The 16450-nt window shown below is 36.1% G+C and overlaps 1 protein-coding gene across 7 annotated transcripts in view; it reads right to left on the minus strand.

The window, feature by feature from the left end:
- R3HDM1 (R3H domain containing 1) overlaps positions 1-16450 on the minus strand; it is a 131123-nt gene that overhangs the window by 48082 nt on the left and 66591 nt on the right. For all 7 annotated transcript variants that reach the window (XM_028101268.2, XM_028101266.2, XM_028101263.2 and 4 more), the window contains 2 exons: positions 4808-4962; positions 1415-1566 (listed from right to left, as the gene is read on the minus strand). In XM_028101268.2, coding sequence (XP_027957069.1) covers positions 1415-1566; positions 4808-4962 — 307 coding nt within the window. The remainder of the gene's footprint in view (positions 1-1414; positions 1567-4807; positions 4963-16450) is intronic.

Genomic DNA, 16450 nt, shown 5'->3' on the forward strand with positions numbered 1-16450 from the left:
CCATCTATCTCACCTGCACAGAATTCTGCTTCTGACACTTCTAAACCTGAACTGGCATTACAGACCCCAAATTTACATAAATTGGAAAAAGAGGCTCAGATTGGGAGTATCTTCCCCTTATTTAGAGATTTTAAACTTAAAACAACAAATGGGAAATTTAACACAGTACACATTTCTATTTTCATTGTGTAGTCCCTCTACCTTTAAAGAGCTGGGGCTCATTAGAATTTAAAACTCCAAAGTTGCCTATGATTCACAACCAACTCACTGTTTAAAAAGCCTGGGCCTCTTCAATCTGTGACACCACAGAGCTGGAAAGGGCAAGGAAGTATGTTGAGTCCTGTGTGCGTGTGTGACAACAAATAAAATGAGAACCAAGGCTGAGGAAATATGTGAGTTCCTATGTGTATGTGTGTGTGTGTTTGATAACAAATAAAATGAAAAGTTTCCATTCTCCCAAGGAGATTCAATGAAGCAAGTCTGTCAATCACTTTCTCACCCCTAAATACCATTATCTGTAACCATAACCAGTGTCAATCTCTTATCAGCAATTAGAACATAGGTCCTCCTTCTTAAAAAGAGCACTGTAGTCCCTCTGGCAACTTACAGGGATGTCATGAAATAAATGAAAGACTGTAGTATTTTGTTTTCTTTTCTTTTTCTTATTTTTTAAGATTTTATTTATTTGAGAGAGAGAGAACAGAGGGAAAGTGAGAGGGAAAAGCAGACTCCCTGTTGAGCAGAGAGCCCAACGTGGGGCTTGATCCCAGGACCCTGAGATGATGACCTGAGCTTAAGGCAGATGCTTAAGTGCACTGAGCCCCTGTAATACTTTCTCAGTAATGGACTAAAGTTACCCAATTCAAAGGAAGATTACTCTGTATCACATTCGGCTTATCAGAAAAGCTTCTGCTCTTCCAAGTTGAAGTAGCTAAAGAAGTAGCTTCATGACTTGCTTTTATCTAGAGCTACTATCATTTGCTTCTCCTATATGCCTCCTTCTTACTGATGAAAAATGAGTTCCCTAGAGCCTGAATTTTAGCAAGAAATTCTGTTGCTGAGGTTATATACAGGAAGTACATTCTCCCCCAACTCCTACAAAAATCTTAAATAGTAAATGCTCCAACTCCAGGGTCCATGGCCAACTACTATTCCATTTGGCTAAGAGGAGAATGGCCTACTTTTAGGCACATGAGAAAAGATGTGACTCTTCTTTAGGTTACATATGAAATGTCTGGCTTATCCTGATTTTGTTAGAAAAACTATGAGAAAAGGAGACTGTATCCTACTTTTTCTATTCTATATTAGATAATGATTTCAGGTCATGCTCCTTAGTCAATTTTAAAATTAGTAACAGATCAGGATCTGATAAACAATGAGCAGCTATAGGATTAGGTTTCTTAGTTGTACTCACCTTAAATTATTTTGTTGGCCAGGCGGAATGACACTATAGTAAACTGGCATTCCTGTTGTGGGCATAGATCCTTGATTAGACTGATTAGGGAACATAACAGGCTGTTGATAAGTCTGATGGGCAATTCCTTGAGAACTTTGAGGCAGTGAAACCTAGAATTTGAAAGACAATTTAAGGGGAAAAACGTTCTTCAAAATCTTGCAAATGATAATGTCTCCAGCCTCCATAAAATTTTCCAGTATCAACCTCTAGGAATAAGCTAAACTGCCAATAGTCATGATAAGTTAGCCATAGTACTACCACTTTATTTCTGTCCTTTTCAGCCAGCTTTTGTTTTTGGCTAGCATTTATCAATTAAACAATAGGCTAGATGCATTAGATTATAAAAATAAAATGTGACTTACATCCTTAAGTAAAAGTTGTTTTAAAAAAGAAATGGTTTCCAAATAAGCATGATCATTTGACATGGAAAGAGTAAATAATACAGCACATCTCAGACAGAGCTAAATAAAACTCAGGTAGGGCACCAGTGAGATAAACTGGACCAGAAAGTGTGAGTTTTAGAGCTTAAGATATCTAGATGTGGTACTGGTTTCATCCTTTAGCTAACTATGTGACGTTAGGCAAATGACTAACTATTGTGAGGCCCAACAGCTCCTTATGTGAAAAAATGAGATGCTACCTCCATCTCATGGGAGGCATTATCTCCACTGTAATCTCTACTTGCAGGATCTAGCAGAGTAGACATCTGGTGAACAGTGTATCTTTCAGTTCTGTTTTCTATATTATCTACATAGAACCCACATGAACACAATGGATTTTTCAGGTCTCTGGTTTCTAAAATAGAAACCACAGACACAATGGACTCTTCTGTTGTTGTTGTTCTGCTGTAATGGGTTCTTGTGCCACAACATTTCAGGTGGATTATACTGATTTTGGTAAATAAGGCCAATATAAAAGCTTCTGATGGTTATGATGATGATGATGTTAGCAACAGCAGTAGCAATAATAGTAGGAATAGTGATGATAATGCAAATTAACATTACTAAGTATTTATTTACCACCATGCATCAGGTTCTGTTCTAGTAACTGTATGTGTGTTATAATATTAAGTCTTCCTAATAACCTTAAGAAGGTACTTTTATCACTCACCCCTGTTTTATAGATCGGGAAATTGAGGTTAAGTAACTTGCCCAAGGGTGTAGAGCCAGTAAGTAGGGAAGTTAATATTTGAAACTATGCCCTTTGGCTCCAGAACTTCAGCTCTTTAACCATTTCATTATTCTCTATACCTGGCTTCCATGATTTAGAAGGTGATTAACTTCTGAAATGCAAACTAGTCTTTTCAAAGTACACAGTAATCCCTTAATTACTTTGAATTTGGCTCAATTATTGCAAATAGGAAGCTACTGGTTTGATTTATCCAACTCTGTATAACATAATATATATCAGTCTTTTTGCCTACTAAAGGAGTATAACATTCTAAGATTATTATTTCTGATTGTATCTAAGTTAATATATACTCAAAGCAGATCCAGGGAAAACAACACAGTTTAATCTAGATGATTTAAACTATAGAACAAATCTACAACTAGTAGTAAAGAAAAATTAAAGTAGCAAAAGAGAGGGAACAGTATTTGAGACATATGGCCACCAAATAGTCTACTGAGGACAGATGATATTTCTGACTTATTTTTTGGACAGCATTTTATTCCCACTCAGCCTCTCTACCAGAGGTAGTAGGAATTATAAAACAGGCTCTAATTGCTCTACAGGGCTATCCTTCTCATAGTCTTTTACCCAGTATGAGGAGTATATAAAATATCTTGAGAAATGATTTATAACTTATAAAGAAGTATGCTATAGAAATTGTAATTACTGTCTTAGCTCTGACACATTTCCAGTATCTAGCTTAAAGAAACAAAAAAACAAAAACTACACTAACAAGTCTGTAATTTATTTAAAAATTATATTACTTGCACTAGACTGTGAGCCCCTAGAGATAAAGGGCAGATCTTATTTCCACAGTGCCTAGACATCTAACAGGTGCTCAATGTACTGGGTTAGGTAGCACAACCAAGGTCCTTGACAGGAGAGAGTTCCTGGCCTGGTACTGATTTTCTCTAATGTCTAGCTATGGAGAAGAAGGGAATGGGCAGTACCATGTGCCTGGGCTCAAGCACAGAGGATAAGGAAGAAGCATGGGGATGGGAGAGAAAACAAAGATGTAAAACCTAGTTCTATGATTAATCTTTTCTTTTTTCCTTAGTTGCTTTCTATTATCAAGAAGCTAGAAAACTAGACATATATATATAAATATTTACTAGATACATCTTAGTACTCACTAGTCCTTGACAATTCCATAGTTTACATTTAACTTCAATTTAAAATTTCTGGAATTACGTGAAATATGCTAGCACCTTTACTCATATCCTTCCCCATCCCCAGGATTTCTTCTTAACCAATTAATGCCCATAATTTTCTTTTAAGAGCTAATTAAAGGTTTTTATCTTTCCAGAGAACTTCTACATTTAAGTCTCTAATCTGTTCATGGCTCTACTTCATAATCCCTTTAGTTATGGGTCTGTGCACTATCATCAACTTGTTTATATGTACATTTATCTTCCTAACTAGATTGTCTTTACCTTGTTGAGATGAATGAAAATGGTCTTTGATTTTTTAACATTAGGCTCAGCTATGGAAAACCATGAAGCTAATAAAACAAAGTCACTTGCAAGTTTTTCAGAAAGATGAAGGAAGGGTAAAACAATTTCTGAAAATGTGCCGTATTATACTAGATATATTTGACTTATTTATGAAACAATAGATATTTCTACTTTAGAACTATAAATTAAAATACACAACATTTTAAACATGTGATATGCCATTCTTTTCTGGGAGTGAGGTGGGGAAAAAGATTAGTTCCAGCATGGAAAACTTAACATTCTTCTCTATTCTGTAAACACTGATTTATAGTTTGTACTCTACCTCACTCTTTTAGGTACCTACCTCTACCATTATTTTCCCTCTCATTCCACTCTTTCCTCAAAAGAAACTTTCTAAGAAGCTGAAGAACTGAGTAAGATACTTGCTTATTATATACTTATATCATTGGAAACACAGACAATGCCAAACAAAATTTACTTGCTACTACCAATGTGGTTAACATTGTAGTTCACAATTATTTATAAAAATTTAAAAAGTGAATGAATAAAGCAATACAATGAGGATAAAACAAAGCTGCTATAACTAATAAAACTCTTAAGACTATAAAGTTATAGATCACAAAAGCATTTTCCCTATATTTAAAAAAAGAGAGGAGATGAACTGTGGTTATGCATTTTATTTATTCAAAATCTCCTCCATCCAAAGATGGCAATCATGACAACATACCTGGTATGATGGCACTGAAGGATATGGGATGACTACTCCTTGGATCTGATTTCCAATGCTGTTGGGTTGGCCACCAACTAGGCTCTGACTCTGGGGCTGCTGAACTCCAACTAGTGCTTGGTAGTTTTGCTGGTGGTTGGGTATAACTTGATAACCTGTAATGGCACAGTGAGTTAAACCCTGCTTTGAATTTATTTTTTTCATCTAATAAAATGTTTTTGTGTTTTAAGCAAATACTTTTGTGTTTTTAAATGACAAAATTCTGTTAAAACAGCAAATCTTAAAAACCCTCTATTATGAGAGCTAACATTTAAAGGGTTTACTGTATCGGTAACTCCCAGCTATATTTTTCTCCGCTTAAAATACATTCAAATAAAATTTGTGTACAGAGATTTCCTTTATAGTTGAGGAAATTTATATGGTCACAGACTTGGTTTACAGACAATTACTTTTCAGTGTATATTACAATCTATTACAACAACTAGAGTCTGAGTATCAGTACTGGTTACATAATTCCTGGTCCCTGGGCAAGAGGAAAGTGCAGGGCTGCTTGTTAAAAATTATTGAGAATTTTGAGTTGGTAATAGCAGAACATTAAACCAAACACAGGGCCCTGTGTTACATCAGAGGGTGCATGCAAAGGAAGCTGGCCCTTCTGAAGACCAAAAGTAGGAGAGAGGAGAATCACTTTTATATAATGGTTGTCATACTAAAATAGGAATCCTTATACTAGGAATGTGTCAAGGCACAAGGAAAATGGAGTAATTTAGCAAATTTTTAGACTATTTCCTTATTATATTATTAAGGTCACTTGACAGAGAAACAGATCCTGAAAGAGATTAATTTGACTGCAGTCACAAATGAGACACCTAAGGGACAACTCTTCTTTAAACTAAAGGCACTATTAGTAACTTAAGGAGTAAATTAAGAGTATACATTTACTTTTACCAAGTGAATTCATCAGTTATTTAAGTAAGAACCGACAATGATAAGCTTTGAGTAGTGAGTAAGAATTGTATTAAAAAAAACAAAAAAGAAAAGAAAATAGGAATTGTATTTTGCTTCTTGACCCCAAGAGGATTCCTTTAGGTAAACCAACTATCTCAAAACTTATGTAAATTGCTAGAAGTTACCAGAAATCATTTTTTTCTTTTTTTAAAAGAAACCAGATAAAAATAACCATCCAGCTTCAGGGTATTTAAAAAGTTTCTACAAAGATGAACCAAACTATAGTATTGCCTATACAAACTCCCACAACTAAACGTCAGTGCAATGATTTCTCTAGTGATACCATAAATATATTTCACTATCCTATAAATATCAGTTTTCATTTCTATCCTTATTAATCCCTAAAGCAACAGAAATGGCAAAGATCGCATCTCAGGTATTTGACTATAGACAACAGCATCAGTGTAGTTGCCTTTAAGTCTCAATGATTCTGCTCAGTGACTAAATAATTGAATAAAATCTAGCATTTAACCTTCTCTAAAGATAGAAATACAAAGCATATTTGTTAACTAAACAACATATTAACACCAACAAAGTAAAAATTCAGTTATAGTGAACTAGTTAAACGTGAAGGGTTTTGTAAAATTATGCTATTTCTATGGCAATAGTGCTTTATGGCCATGTTACAAATGACTTCTGAGTAATCTAACTTTGTACAAAAAATTTATATTCTAATCCTAGTCAGTAATGAACTGATTGATGATATGCTATTTTCTCAACTTTTCTGTGAATGAATTTTCTGTAATACTTAAACTTGTAGGCTGATAAAGGACAAGGGGAGGCTTATTTCTTGCCCTTTAGTCTAACAATTAACAGTCAATCCTCTTTTCAGTTTAACAAATCACATGTACTTCAAATTCATGCTCTAAATTCCAAACACCATCAAAGCATACATTGACACATTTCCACTCCTAGGAACATAAAGGGCAGGAATGGAAATGGGATGTGAAGATACAATCTTTTCTTGTGTTGGAAACATTACCTCAGAACATACACATACAGAAGCATAGACCACAGTGTCAGAATTTGGGCTCAGCTCTTTATAGACTGGAAAAGTAACTTACAATGGTCTTGTAAGAATATAATCCACTATAATTGAAAAGAACAATGTAGAAACCTGGCAGAATTTGCTGCAACATAACCTGACTTAAAATACCTTGACTTATATAGTCACATCCACCCAAGGAACTTCAACTATTTCTCATACTACTTTTGTAGTTTATTCAAAATATTTTCAAAGTTATGTTATCTTGAAATACAACTTTGAAAAAAAATGCCAATTTATGGACAAATGTGGCTCCAATTTCCTTTATTTAAATTCACTAATTTTTGGAGATTCACATTGGAGCCTCCCAGCCCAAAAATTCTCTTATGAAAAAACATCTGACAGCAAAAACTCTCAATAAATAGTTATAGATTCCATGTCACAGAATACTGCGTTATGGAATTTGCATCGGTAAGTTTCCAATGGTATTTTAGATTCCCTAACGCAACCTAATCCCAATCAATATCCATGTCATAGTGTATCTCCACACAAACATCGTGCACATTTTCAAAATGTGACAACATAACATGAAATCTAAAACATGTGACTCCAGCACCTCATCATTTGTAACAGAGCGTAGTGGGCTGTAAACCCAGGATATGACTGGTGGGTGATATGAAGATGAATAAGGTCCCTATCTTTGAATTAGGTATGCTTAGCCCTGACACCATATTAGAATAGTAGTATAAATAGGACTTATGAAAGCAGGAGGGAGAAATTAATCCTGACAGAGGTAGACATCTGAGCTTGGACTTATGGGAAAAAAAATGTCAGAAAAAAGTATAAAATGAATAATACCTGTGGGGAAGAGTAGAAGTAGAAGAGTTGGGAGAACATGAAGTTCTAGATTTGAAAGACTTGGAAAATAGAACAATGACTAAATATTAGTACTTCATTCAGAAGTAGCATAAATACACTGGTAGCATATTCTCTCTTTTTTTTAAAGATTTTATTTATTTGACAGAGAGAGACAGCAAGAGAGGGAACACAAGCAGGGGGAGTGGGAGAGGGAGAAGCAGCCTCCCCAAGGAGCAGGGAGCCCAATGCGGGGCTCGATCCCAGGACCCTGGGATCATGACCCGAGCTGAAGGCAGACGCTTAAGGACTGAGCCACCCAGGCGCCCCTGGTAGCATATTCTTAAAACATTAGTGGAGCTATTAAAAACAAGAATGTCAAGCACTTTAGAAAGAAAATATATTTCCTAAGAAGCTCATATTAACATAATTTTGTTCACTGCCTTATTTCCAGATGTTTTAAAAGCTGTAAATAACCCTCCTAAGTGGCTCCTGCTGCATCACATCCTGCAAGCAGCCTGGACAGGGATGGGAGGCACTCCAAAGTGACTGCTGTCCTGGGGAGAAGGGAAGATAACCACACAAACTAGTTTCACTGCAGCCCCAGCAGATGGACTGGGGGCAGACATTTGATCTGACTGCCAGTCACATCCACCAACAAAAAGCTCTCAAGCGGCAGCACAAGAAGAGAGCCCTGTAGTTTGGGATCACTGCAGCCATGCCAGACAAATTGGGGGCAGGCATCTGGTCTGACTGCTGGCCCCACCTACCTACAAAAACCTCTCAGGGGACCCAGCAGGGCAGTGCCACTGTAGAGCCAGTGAACTGGATGAGGGCAGGCATCTGGTCTGACTGCTGACACTGCCCAGGTACAAGCCCACAGTCGCCCTAAACAGCACAGGGACTAAATCCTGCCCACAGCATGCAAGGTGGGCCACTGCAGCTAAGAGGATTGAAGGCAAATGTGGCTCAGATACAGCAGCAGCGCACATGCAACCCACGGAGGAGACACCCTGAAGAACCGGGTTCAGGTCAACAGGAAACATTGTGCTACAGGGCACCACCCTTCTTCCTAAGGCCACTATTTTCAAGATCAGTAGACATAGCTGACTTTCCTAATACACAGAAACAAACACAGAGAGTTAGACAAAATGAGGAGATAAGAATACGTCCCAAATGAAAGAACAGGACAAAAATCGCAAAAGAAGAGCTAATGAAACTGAGATCAGCAATATCCCTGGATAAATAATTCAAAGTAATGATACTTTGTAATGATACAAAGATACTAACTGGACTTGAGGGAAAAAATGGACAAACTCAACGAGAACTTCAACAAAGAGAAAAAACAAACAAAAAACCAGTCAGAATGAAGAATTAGGTAACTGAAATGAAAAATATACTAGAAGGCATCAGCAGATTAGAGGATGCAGAAAAACAGACCACTAACCTAGAAGACAGGGTAATGAAAACCAAAAAGAAAAAATAATAATAAAAAATGAGACTAGGTTAAGGGAGCTCAGCAACATCATCAAGTGTAATAACATTTGCATTATTGGGATCCCAGAAAGAAATGAGAGAGAAAAGGAGGCAGAAAATTTATTTGAAAAAATAACAGCTGAAAACTTCCCAAATCTGACGAAAGAAACAGACATCCAAATCCAGAAGGCACAGAGGGTCCCCAAAAAAATCAACCCAAGAAGGTCCACACCAAGATACTTAGTAATTATAAGCAGTGATAATGAGAGAATTTAAAAAGCAGCAACAGAAAAGAAAACAGTTACTTAGGAGGGAAATCGCAGAAGACTATAAGCTGATTTTTCAGCAGAAACTTTGCAAGCCAGAGTCATATGATATACCTCAAAGTACTGAAAGGAAAGAAACCACCAACAAGAACACTATGACTGGCAAGATTATCATTCAGAATAGAAAGAGAGAGAGTTTTCTAGGCAAACAAAAGTTAAAGGACTTCACCACCATTAAACCAGACTTACAAGAGAAATTAAAGGGAATTCTTTGAGTGGAAAGAATGCCATAATCAAGAGTAACAACATTATGAAAGAATAAAATTTCGTATGTAAATACAAACACAATAAAAGTAGTGGATTAATCATTTATAAAATCATTACAGAGGTTAAAGCACAAAAGCAGTACATTAAATTATATCTATAAAAAGCGTTTAAGGGATCCACAAAATAAAAGGATGTAAAATATCACATCATATACATAGAATGTGGGTTGGAGGGGATTATAAATTAGTTCTCTTACAACAGGTTCAAAGTTAAATTGACATCAATGTAATATAAACTGCTATATGCATAAGATGTTATATATGAACCTAATGGTACCCACAAGTCAAAAACCTGCAATAGATACACAAAATAAAGAGAAAGGAATCTAAGCATTTCACTGAAGAAAGCCAGCAAACCACAAGGGAAGAGAGGAAAAGAAAGGAAAAGAGAAGAACTACAAAAACAACCATAAAACAAGTTAACAAAATAGCAGTAAGTATATACCCATCAATAACTACTTTGAATGTAAATAGACTAAACGTACCAACTAAAAGACATACAGTGAATAAATGGATAAAAAAAGCAAGACCCTGAGATGCCTGGGTGGCTCAGTTGGTTAAGCATCTGCCTTTGGCTCAGGTCATGATCCCAGGGTCCTGGCATCAAGTCCCGCATCAGGCTCCTTGCTTAGCAGGGAGCCTGCTTCTCCCTCAACCTGCCATTCTCCCTGCTTTTGCTCTCTCTCTCTCTCTGACAAACGAGTATATAAAATCTTAAAAAAAAAAAAAGGCAAGACCCATGTATGTGATGTCTAAAAAAGTCTTACTTCAGACTTAAATAATCATGCAGACTGAAAGTTAAGGGATACAAAAACATTTACCATGCAAATGGAAGTGAAAAGAAAGCTGGGGAAACAATACTTACATAAGACAAAATAGTCTTTAAAACAAAGACTGTAACAAGAGACAAAGAAGGATACTACATAATGATAAAGGGAACAATCTAACAAGAGGATATAACAATTGTAAATATTTATGCACCCAACACAGGAATACCTAAATTAACATAAAGTAACTATTAAGAGACATCAAAGAAGAAATTGATAGTAATACAATAATAATTCGGGGCTGTAACACTCCAATGTTACATGGGTAATCAATGGATAGATCATGATGCACAGATCATCAATCAATGGATAGATCATCCAGAGAGAAAACAAGGAAGCAGTGGCTGTGAATGACACATTGGATCAGGTGGACCTATCAGATATATTCAGAAGATTCTTTCAAAAAACAGTGTAACATACATTCAAGTGCACATGAAACAGTCTCCAGAACAGATCACTTGTTATGCCACAAAACAAATTTCAGTAAACTGAAAAATATTGAAAACATATCATGTATCTTTTCTGACTACATGGTATGAAACTAGAAATCAATCACAAGAAAAATTCTGAAAAGAACACAAATACATGGAAGCTAAATAACATGCTACTAAACATTGGATGGCTCAACCAAGAAATCAAAGAGGAAATCAAAAAATACATGGAGACAAATGAAAATGAAAACACAATGGTCCAAAATCCTTGGGATGCAGCAAAAACTGTTCTAACAGAGGAGTTTACAGCAATACAAGACTACCTCAAGACGCAAGAAAAATTTCAAATAAACAACCTAATCTTAGACCTAAAGGAGCTAGGAAAAGAACAAATCCCAAAGCCAGTAGAAGGAAGGAAATAATAAATTTTAGAGCAGAAATAAATGAAATAGAGACTAAAAACACAACAGAACTGATCAATGAAACCAGGGGCTGATTCTCTGAACAGATAAACCATTACCCAGATTCATAAAGACCAAAAGAGAGACAGAGACAAAGAGAAAGGACTTAAATAAAATCAGAAATGAAGGAGGAGAAATAACTGACAGCCACAGAAATACAAAGGATTATAAAAGAATATTATAAAAAATTATATGCCACAAATTGGGACAATCTGGAAGGAATGGATACATCCCTAGAAACATATAATCTTCCAAAATGAAATTAGGAAGAAATAGAAAATCTGAACCTCTCAATTACTAGCAATGAAATTGAATCAGTAATGAAAAACTGCCCCAAAACAGAAGTCCAGGACCAGATGGCTTCACAGGGTAATTCTATCAAACTTTATTTATTTGAGAGAGAGAGAAAGAGGGTGTAAGAGATCACAAGCAGGGGGGAGGGGTAAAGGGAGAAGACTCCCTGCTGAGGAGGGAGCCCGATGCGGGACTCAATCCCAGAACCCTGGGATCATGACCTGAGCTGAAGGCAGAAGTTTAATCGACTGAGCCACTTGGGCACCCTCTATCAAACATTTATTTTTTTTATTTTTTATTTTTTTAAAGATTTTATTTATTTATTTAATTGACAGAGAGAGAGCGACAGAGAGACAGCGAGAGAGGGAACACAAGCAGGGGTGAGTGGAAGAGGGAGAAGCAGGCTTCCCGCTGAGCAGGGAGCCTGATGCGGGGCTCGATCCCAGGACCCTGGAATCATGACCTGAGCTGAAGGCAGTCGCTTAACCAATTGAGCCACCCAGGCGCCCCTCTATCATACATTTAAAGAAAAGTTAATACCTATTCTCAAACTATTCCAAAAAGAAGAGGAAGGAAAGCTTCTAAGTTCATTGTATGAGGCCAGAACTACTGATACCAAAACCAGATACACTACAAAAAAGGAAAACTACTGGCCAATATCTCTGATGAACACAGATGCAAAAATTCTCAACAAAATATTAGTAAACCAAATCCAACAATACATTAAAAAAAATCATTCACCAGTGTAGAGTGAAATTTAATCCAGGGATACAAGGGTGGTTCAATATTTGCAAATCAATCAATGTGAATCATCACATTAACAAGAGAAAGGATAAAACCACATCATCATCTCAGTAGATGCAGAAAAAGCATTTGATAAAGGACAACATCCACTCATGATAAAAACCCTCAACAGGGGCGCCTGGGTGGCTCAGATGGTTAAGCATCTGCCTTCAGCTCCAGTCATGATCCTGGGGTCCTGGTATGGAGCCATGCATCAGGCTCCTTGCTCAGTGGGGGGCCTCCTTCTCCCTCTCTCTCTGCTGCTCCCCCTGCTGTGCTCTTTCGCTCTGTCAAATAAATAAAGATCTATAAAAAAAAAAAAACCCTCAACAAAGTAGGTTTAGAGGGAACAAACATACATAATAAAGCCCACATACGAAAAACCCACAGCTAATATCATACTCAGTGGTGAAAAAGAGCTTTTCCTCTAAGAGCAAGAACAAGACAAGGATGTTTACTCTCACTACTCTTATTCAACAAAGTACTGGAAGCCCTAGCCCCAGTAATCAGACAAGAAATAAAAGTCATCCAAATTGGAAAGGATGAAGTAAAAATTTCACTATTGGAGATGACATAATATTATATATGGAAAACCCTGAAAATTCCACCAAAAAACTACTAGAACTGATAAATGAGTTTAGTAAGGACACAGGATACAAAATTAACATACAAAAATGTGTTGCATTACTATACACTAATAATAAAGTAGCAGAAAGAGAAATTAAGAAAACAATCTCACTTGTAATTGCATCAAGAATAAAATACCTAGGAGTAAACTTAATCAAGAAGGTACTTTGAAACTACCAAACATTAATAAGAGAAACCAAAGATGACACAAACAAATGGAAAGATATTCCATGTTCATGGATTAGAAGAATATTGGTAAGATGTCCATACTACCTAAAACATTTTTTACAGAACTAGAACAAACAATCCAAAAATTTGTATGGAACCAGAGAAGACCCTGAACAGAAAAAACAATCTTGAAAAAGAACAAAGCTGGACGTATCACATTCCTAGATTTCAAACTACAGTATAAAGCTGTAGTGATCAAAATAGTATGGTACTGGTACACAGACAGACACATGGATCAATAGAACAGAACAGAAAGCCCAGAAATAAATCATATTTATATGGTCAATCAATTTATGACAAAGGACACAAGGGCATACAACGGGAAAAAGTTTCTTCAACAAATGGTCCTGGGAAAACTGGGCAACTACATGCAGAAGAATGAAACAGGACCATTTTCTTACACCATATACAAATAAACTCAAAATGAATTAGAGTCGTTAAGTGTGAGACCTGAAATCATAAAAATCCTGGAAAAAAACATATGCAGTAACTTATTTTTTAAGAGTTTACTTATTCATTTATTTTTTATTTTTTAAAGATTTTATTTATTTATTTATTTGAGAGAGAGAAAGAGAGAAAGGAACAGCATGAGAGGTGAGAGGGTCAGAGGGAGAAGCAGGCTCCCCGCTAAGCTGGGAGCCTAATGTGGGACTCGATCCTAGGACTCTGGGATCATGACCTAAGCCGAAGGCAGTCGCTTAACCAACTGAACCACCCAGGCACCCCAGCTTACTCATTTTTTAAAAAGTAATTTCTACAGCCAACATGGGGCCTGAATTCACGACCCTGGGATCAAAAGTCACATGCACTATTGACTAAGCGAGTCAGGCGCCCCCTAGGCAGTAATTTCTTCTTTGATATTGCCTTAGAAACATTTCTCTAGACAGGACTCCTTGGGTAAGAGAAATAGCAAAATTTAACAGTGGGACTATACCAAACTAAAAAGCTTCTGCACAGCAAAATAAACCATCAACAAAACAAAAAAGTAACCTACTGAATGGGAAAAGATATTTGCAAATGATATATCCGGTACACAGTTAATATCCAAAATACATAAAGAACTTACACAAGTCAACAAGAACTCTCAAATAATCCAACTAAAAAATGGCAGAGGACATGAACAGACATTTCTCTAAGGAAGACATACAGATGGCCAACAGACACTTGAAAAGATGCTCAACATCACTCATCATCAGGGAAATGCAAATCAAAACCACAACGAGCTATCACCTTACACCTATCAGAATGGCTAAAATCAAAAAACACAGTAAATAACAAGGGTTGGTGAGAATGTAAAGAAAAAGGAACCCCTGTGCACTGTTGGGGGGAATATTAACTGGTGCAGCCATTGTAGAAAACAGCATGGAGGTTCTTCAAAAAATTAAAAATAGAATTACCATAGGATCCAGTAATTCCACTGCTGGGTATTTACCCGAAGAAAATGAAAACAATAATTCAAAAAGATATATGCACCCCTATGTTTGCTGCAGGATTACTTACAGTAGCCAAGATATGGAGGCAATCCAAGGGTCCACTGATAGATGAGTGGATAAAGAAGATGTGGTATATGTACACCACGGACTATTACTCAGCCATTAAAAATAATGAAATCTGCTATTTGCTACAACATGGATACACCTAGAGAATATAATGTTAAGTGAAATGAGTCAGGGAGAGAAAGACAGATACCATATACTTTCACTCATATTTGGAATTTGGAAAACAAAACAAATGAACGAACAGAAAGAAAGATTGAAACAAAAACCAGACTCTTAAGTAAAAAGAATAAACAGGTTGTTATGAGAGGGGAGGTGGTTGGCAGGATGGGTGAAACAGGTGAAGGGGATTAGGAGTACAGGTATCCTGATGAACACTGAGTAATGTACAGAATTGTTGAATGATTATATTGTACACTTGAAACTAACGACATTGTATGTTAATTATACTTAAAGAAACTCCACTGTACAGGTAATATAAAATTGATCTCTTTAATTGTTCTCTCATGGTGTATGCCTTAAAAACAAAAAATGAAATGGTGTGCTTTTTAAGAGTAAGGTTAGAAACTTTAACATCCCCCTTCCCCACCCCCATTAAAAACAAAGACACCCGTACCAGCTATTGCAGAGCTAAGCCAGTAAGCGGGCACTCAATATTATACTCACTAATAGATAATAGAGAAAAACATATTCTTAACAAAGAATCAAAATAATATATGCTTCTACATGAAACCAGAAGCTTACTATGCATGCTGACAGGCAGACTGAGAATGGCATTTTTCACTCTTCATGTTTAGCAAATGGCTCTGTAAGCAAAAGCTGAACTTAAGTTTTAAGGTAACATGTTTAAAATATGGTTAAACACAGTAAATTGCCCTTTCATTAAAATGAAACTTGACCGCATGATTACAAAGCACTCAGTGAATTCATGAGTTCTTGGGTCACTCATAAATCCTCTCCTTAGAATCTGCACTGCAGCTGAAATGCAGATTTCATGTCATTAATCTCGAAGTGTTTACTTGATAAGGAATAACACAAAACTGTTTTAGTTTACATTTAATACATAATGCTTGAAACAAAGGTTTTATTTCAATATTTCTGAATAAGTCTGGACATTTAAAACATCTCTTAAAAAAGCCTTACTTGATTATACTATAGGTTTTCATAGTAGAACATTTGGAAAATACAAAAAAGGAAAAAGCCACTATGGAAAAACCCATTTTTGTAAAACAATTACTCATAGATAATCACAATTTACATGTATATATAGGTAGCCTTATTTTTATGTTCAGATATAATATAAATATCCATTTACACTATTTATAGAAACGGCACACATACTGTTTTAAAACCTTTTCCATGTAATGTTTCCATAGCTATGGACAGATAAGATTAACAGAAATTTTTAAAAATGATGGGAAGTAAGTCAATCAGAGGAAGACAGTTACCATACGATCTCACTCATATGTGGAATTTAAGAAACAAAACAGGATCATAGGGGAACGGAGGGAAAAATAAAACAAGACGAAATCAGGGAGGAAGACAAACCATAAGAGACTCTTATTCATAGGAAACAAACT

This window comes from Eumetopias jubatus, unplaced genomic scaffold (assembly GCF_037043125.1).
Source record: "Eumetopias jubatus isolate StellerSeaLion01/CBP00866 unplaced genomic scaffold, mEumJub1_p1.0 scaffold_3, whole genome shotgun sequence".
NCBI classification, from domain to species: domain Eukaryota; kingdom Metazoa; phylum Chordata; class Mammalia; order Carnivora; family Otariidae; genus Eumetopias; species Eumetopias jubatus.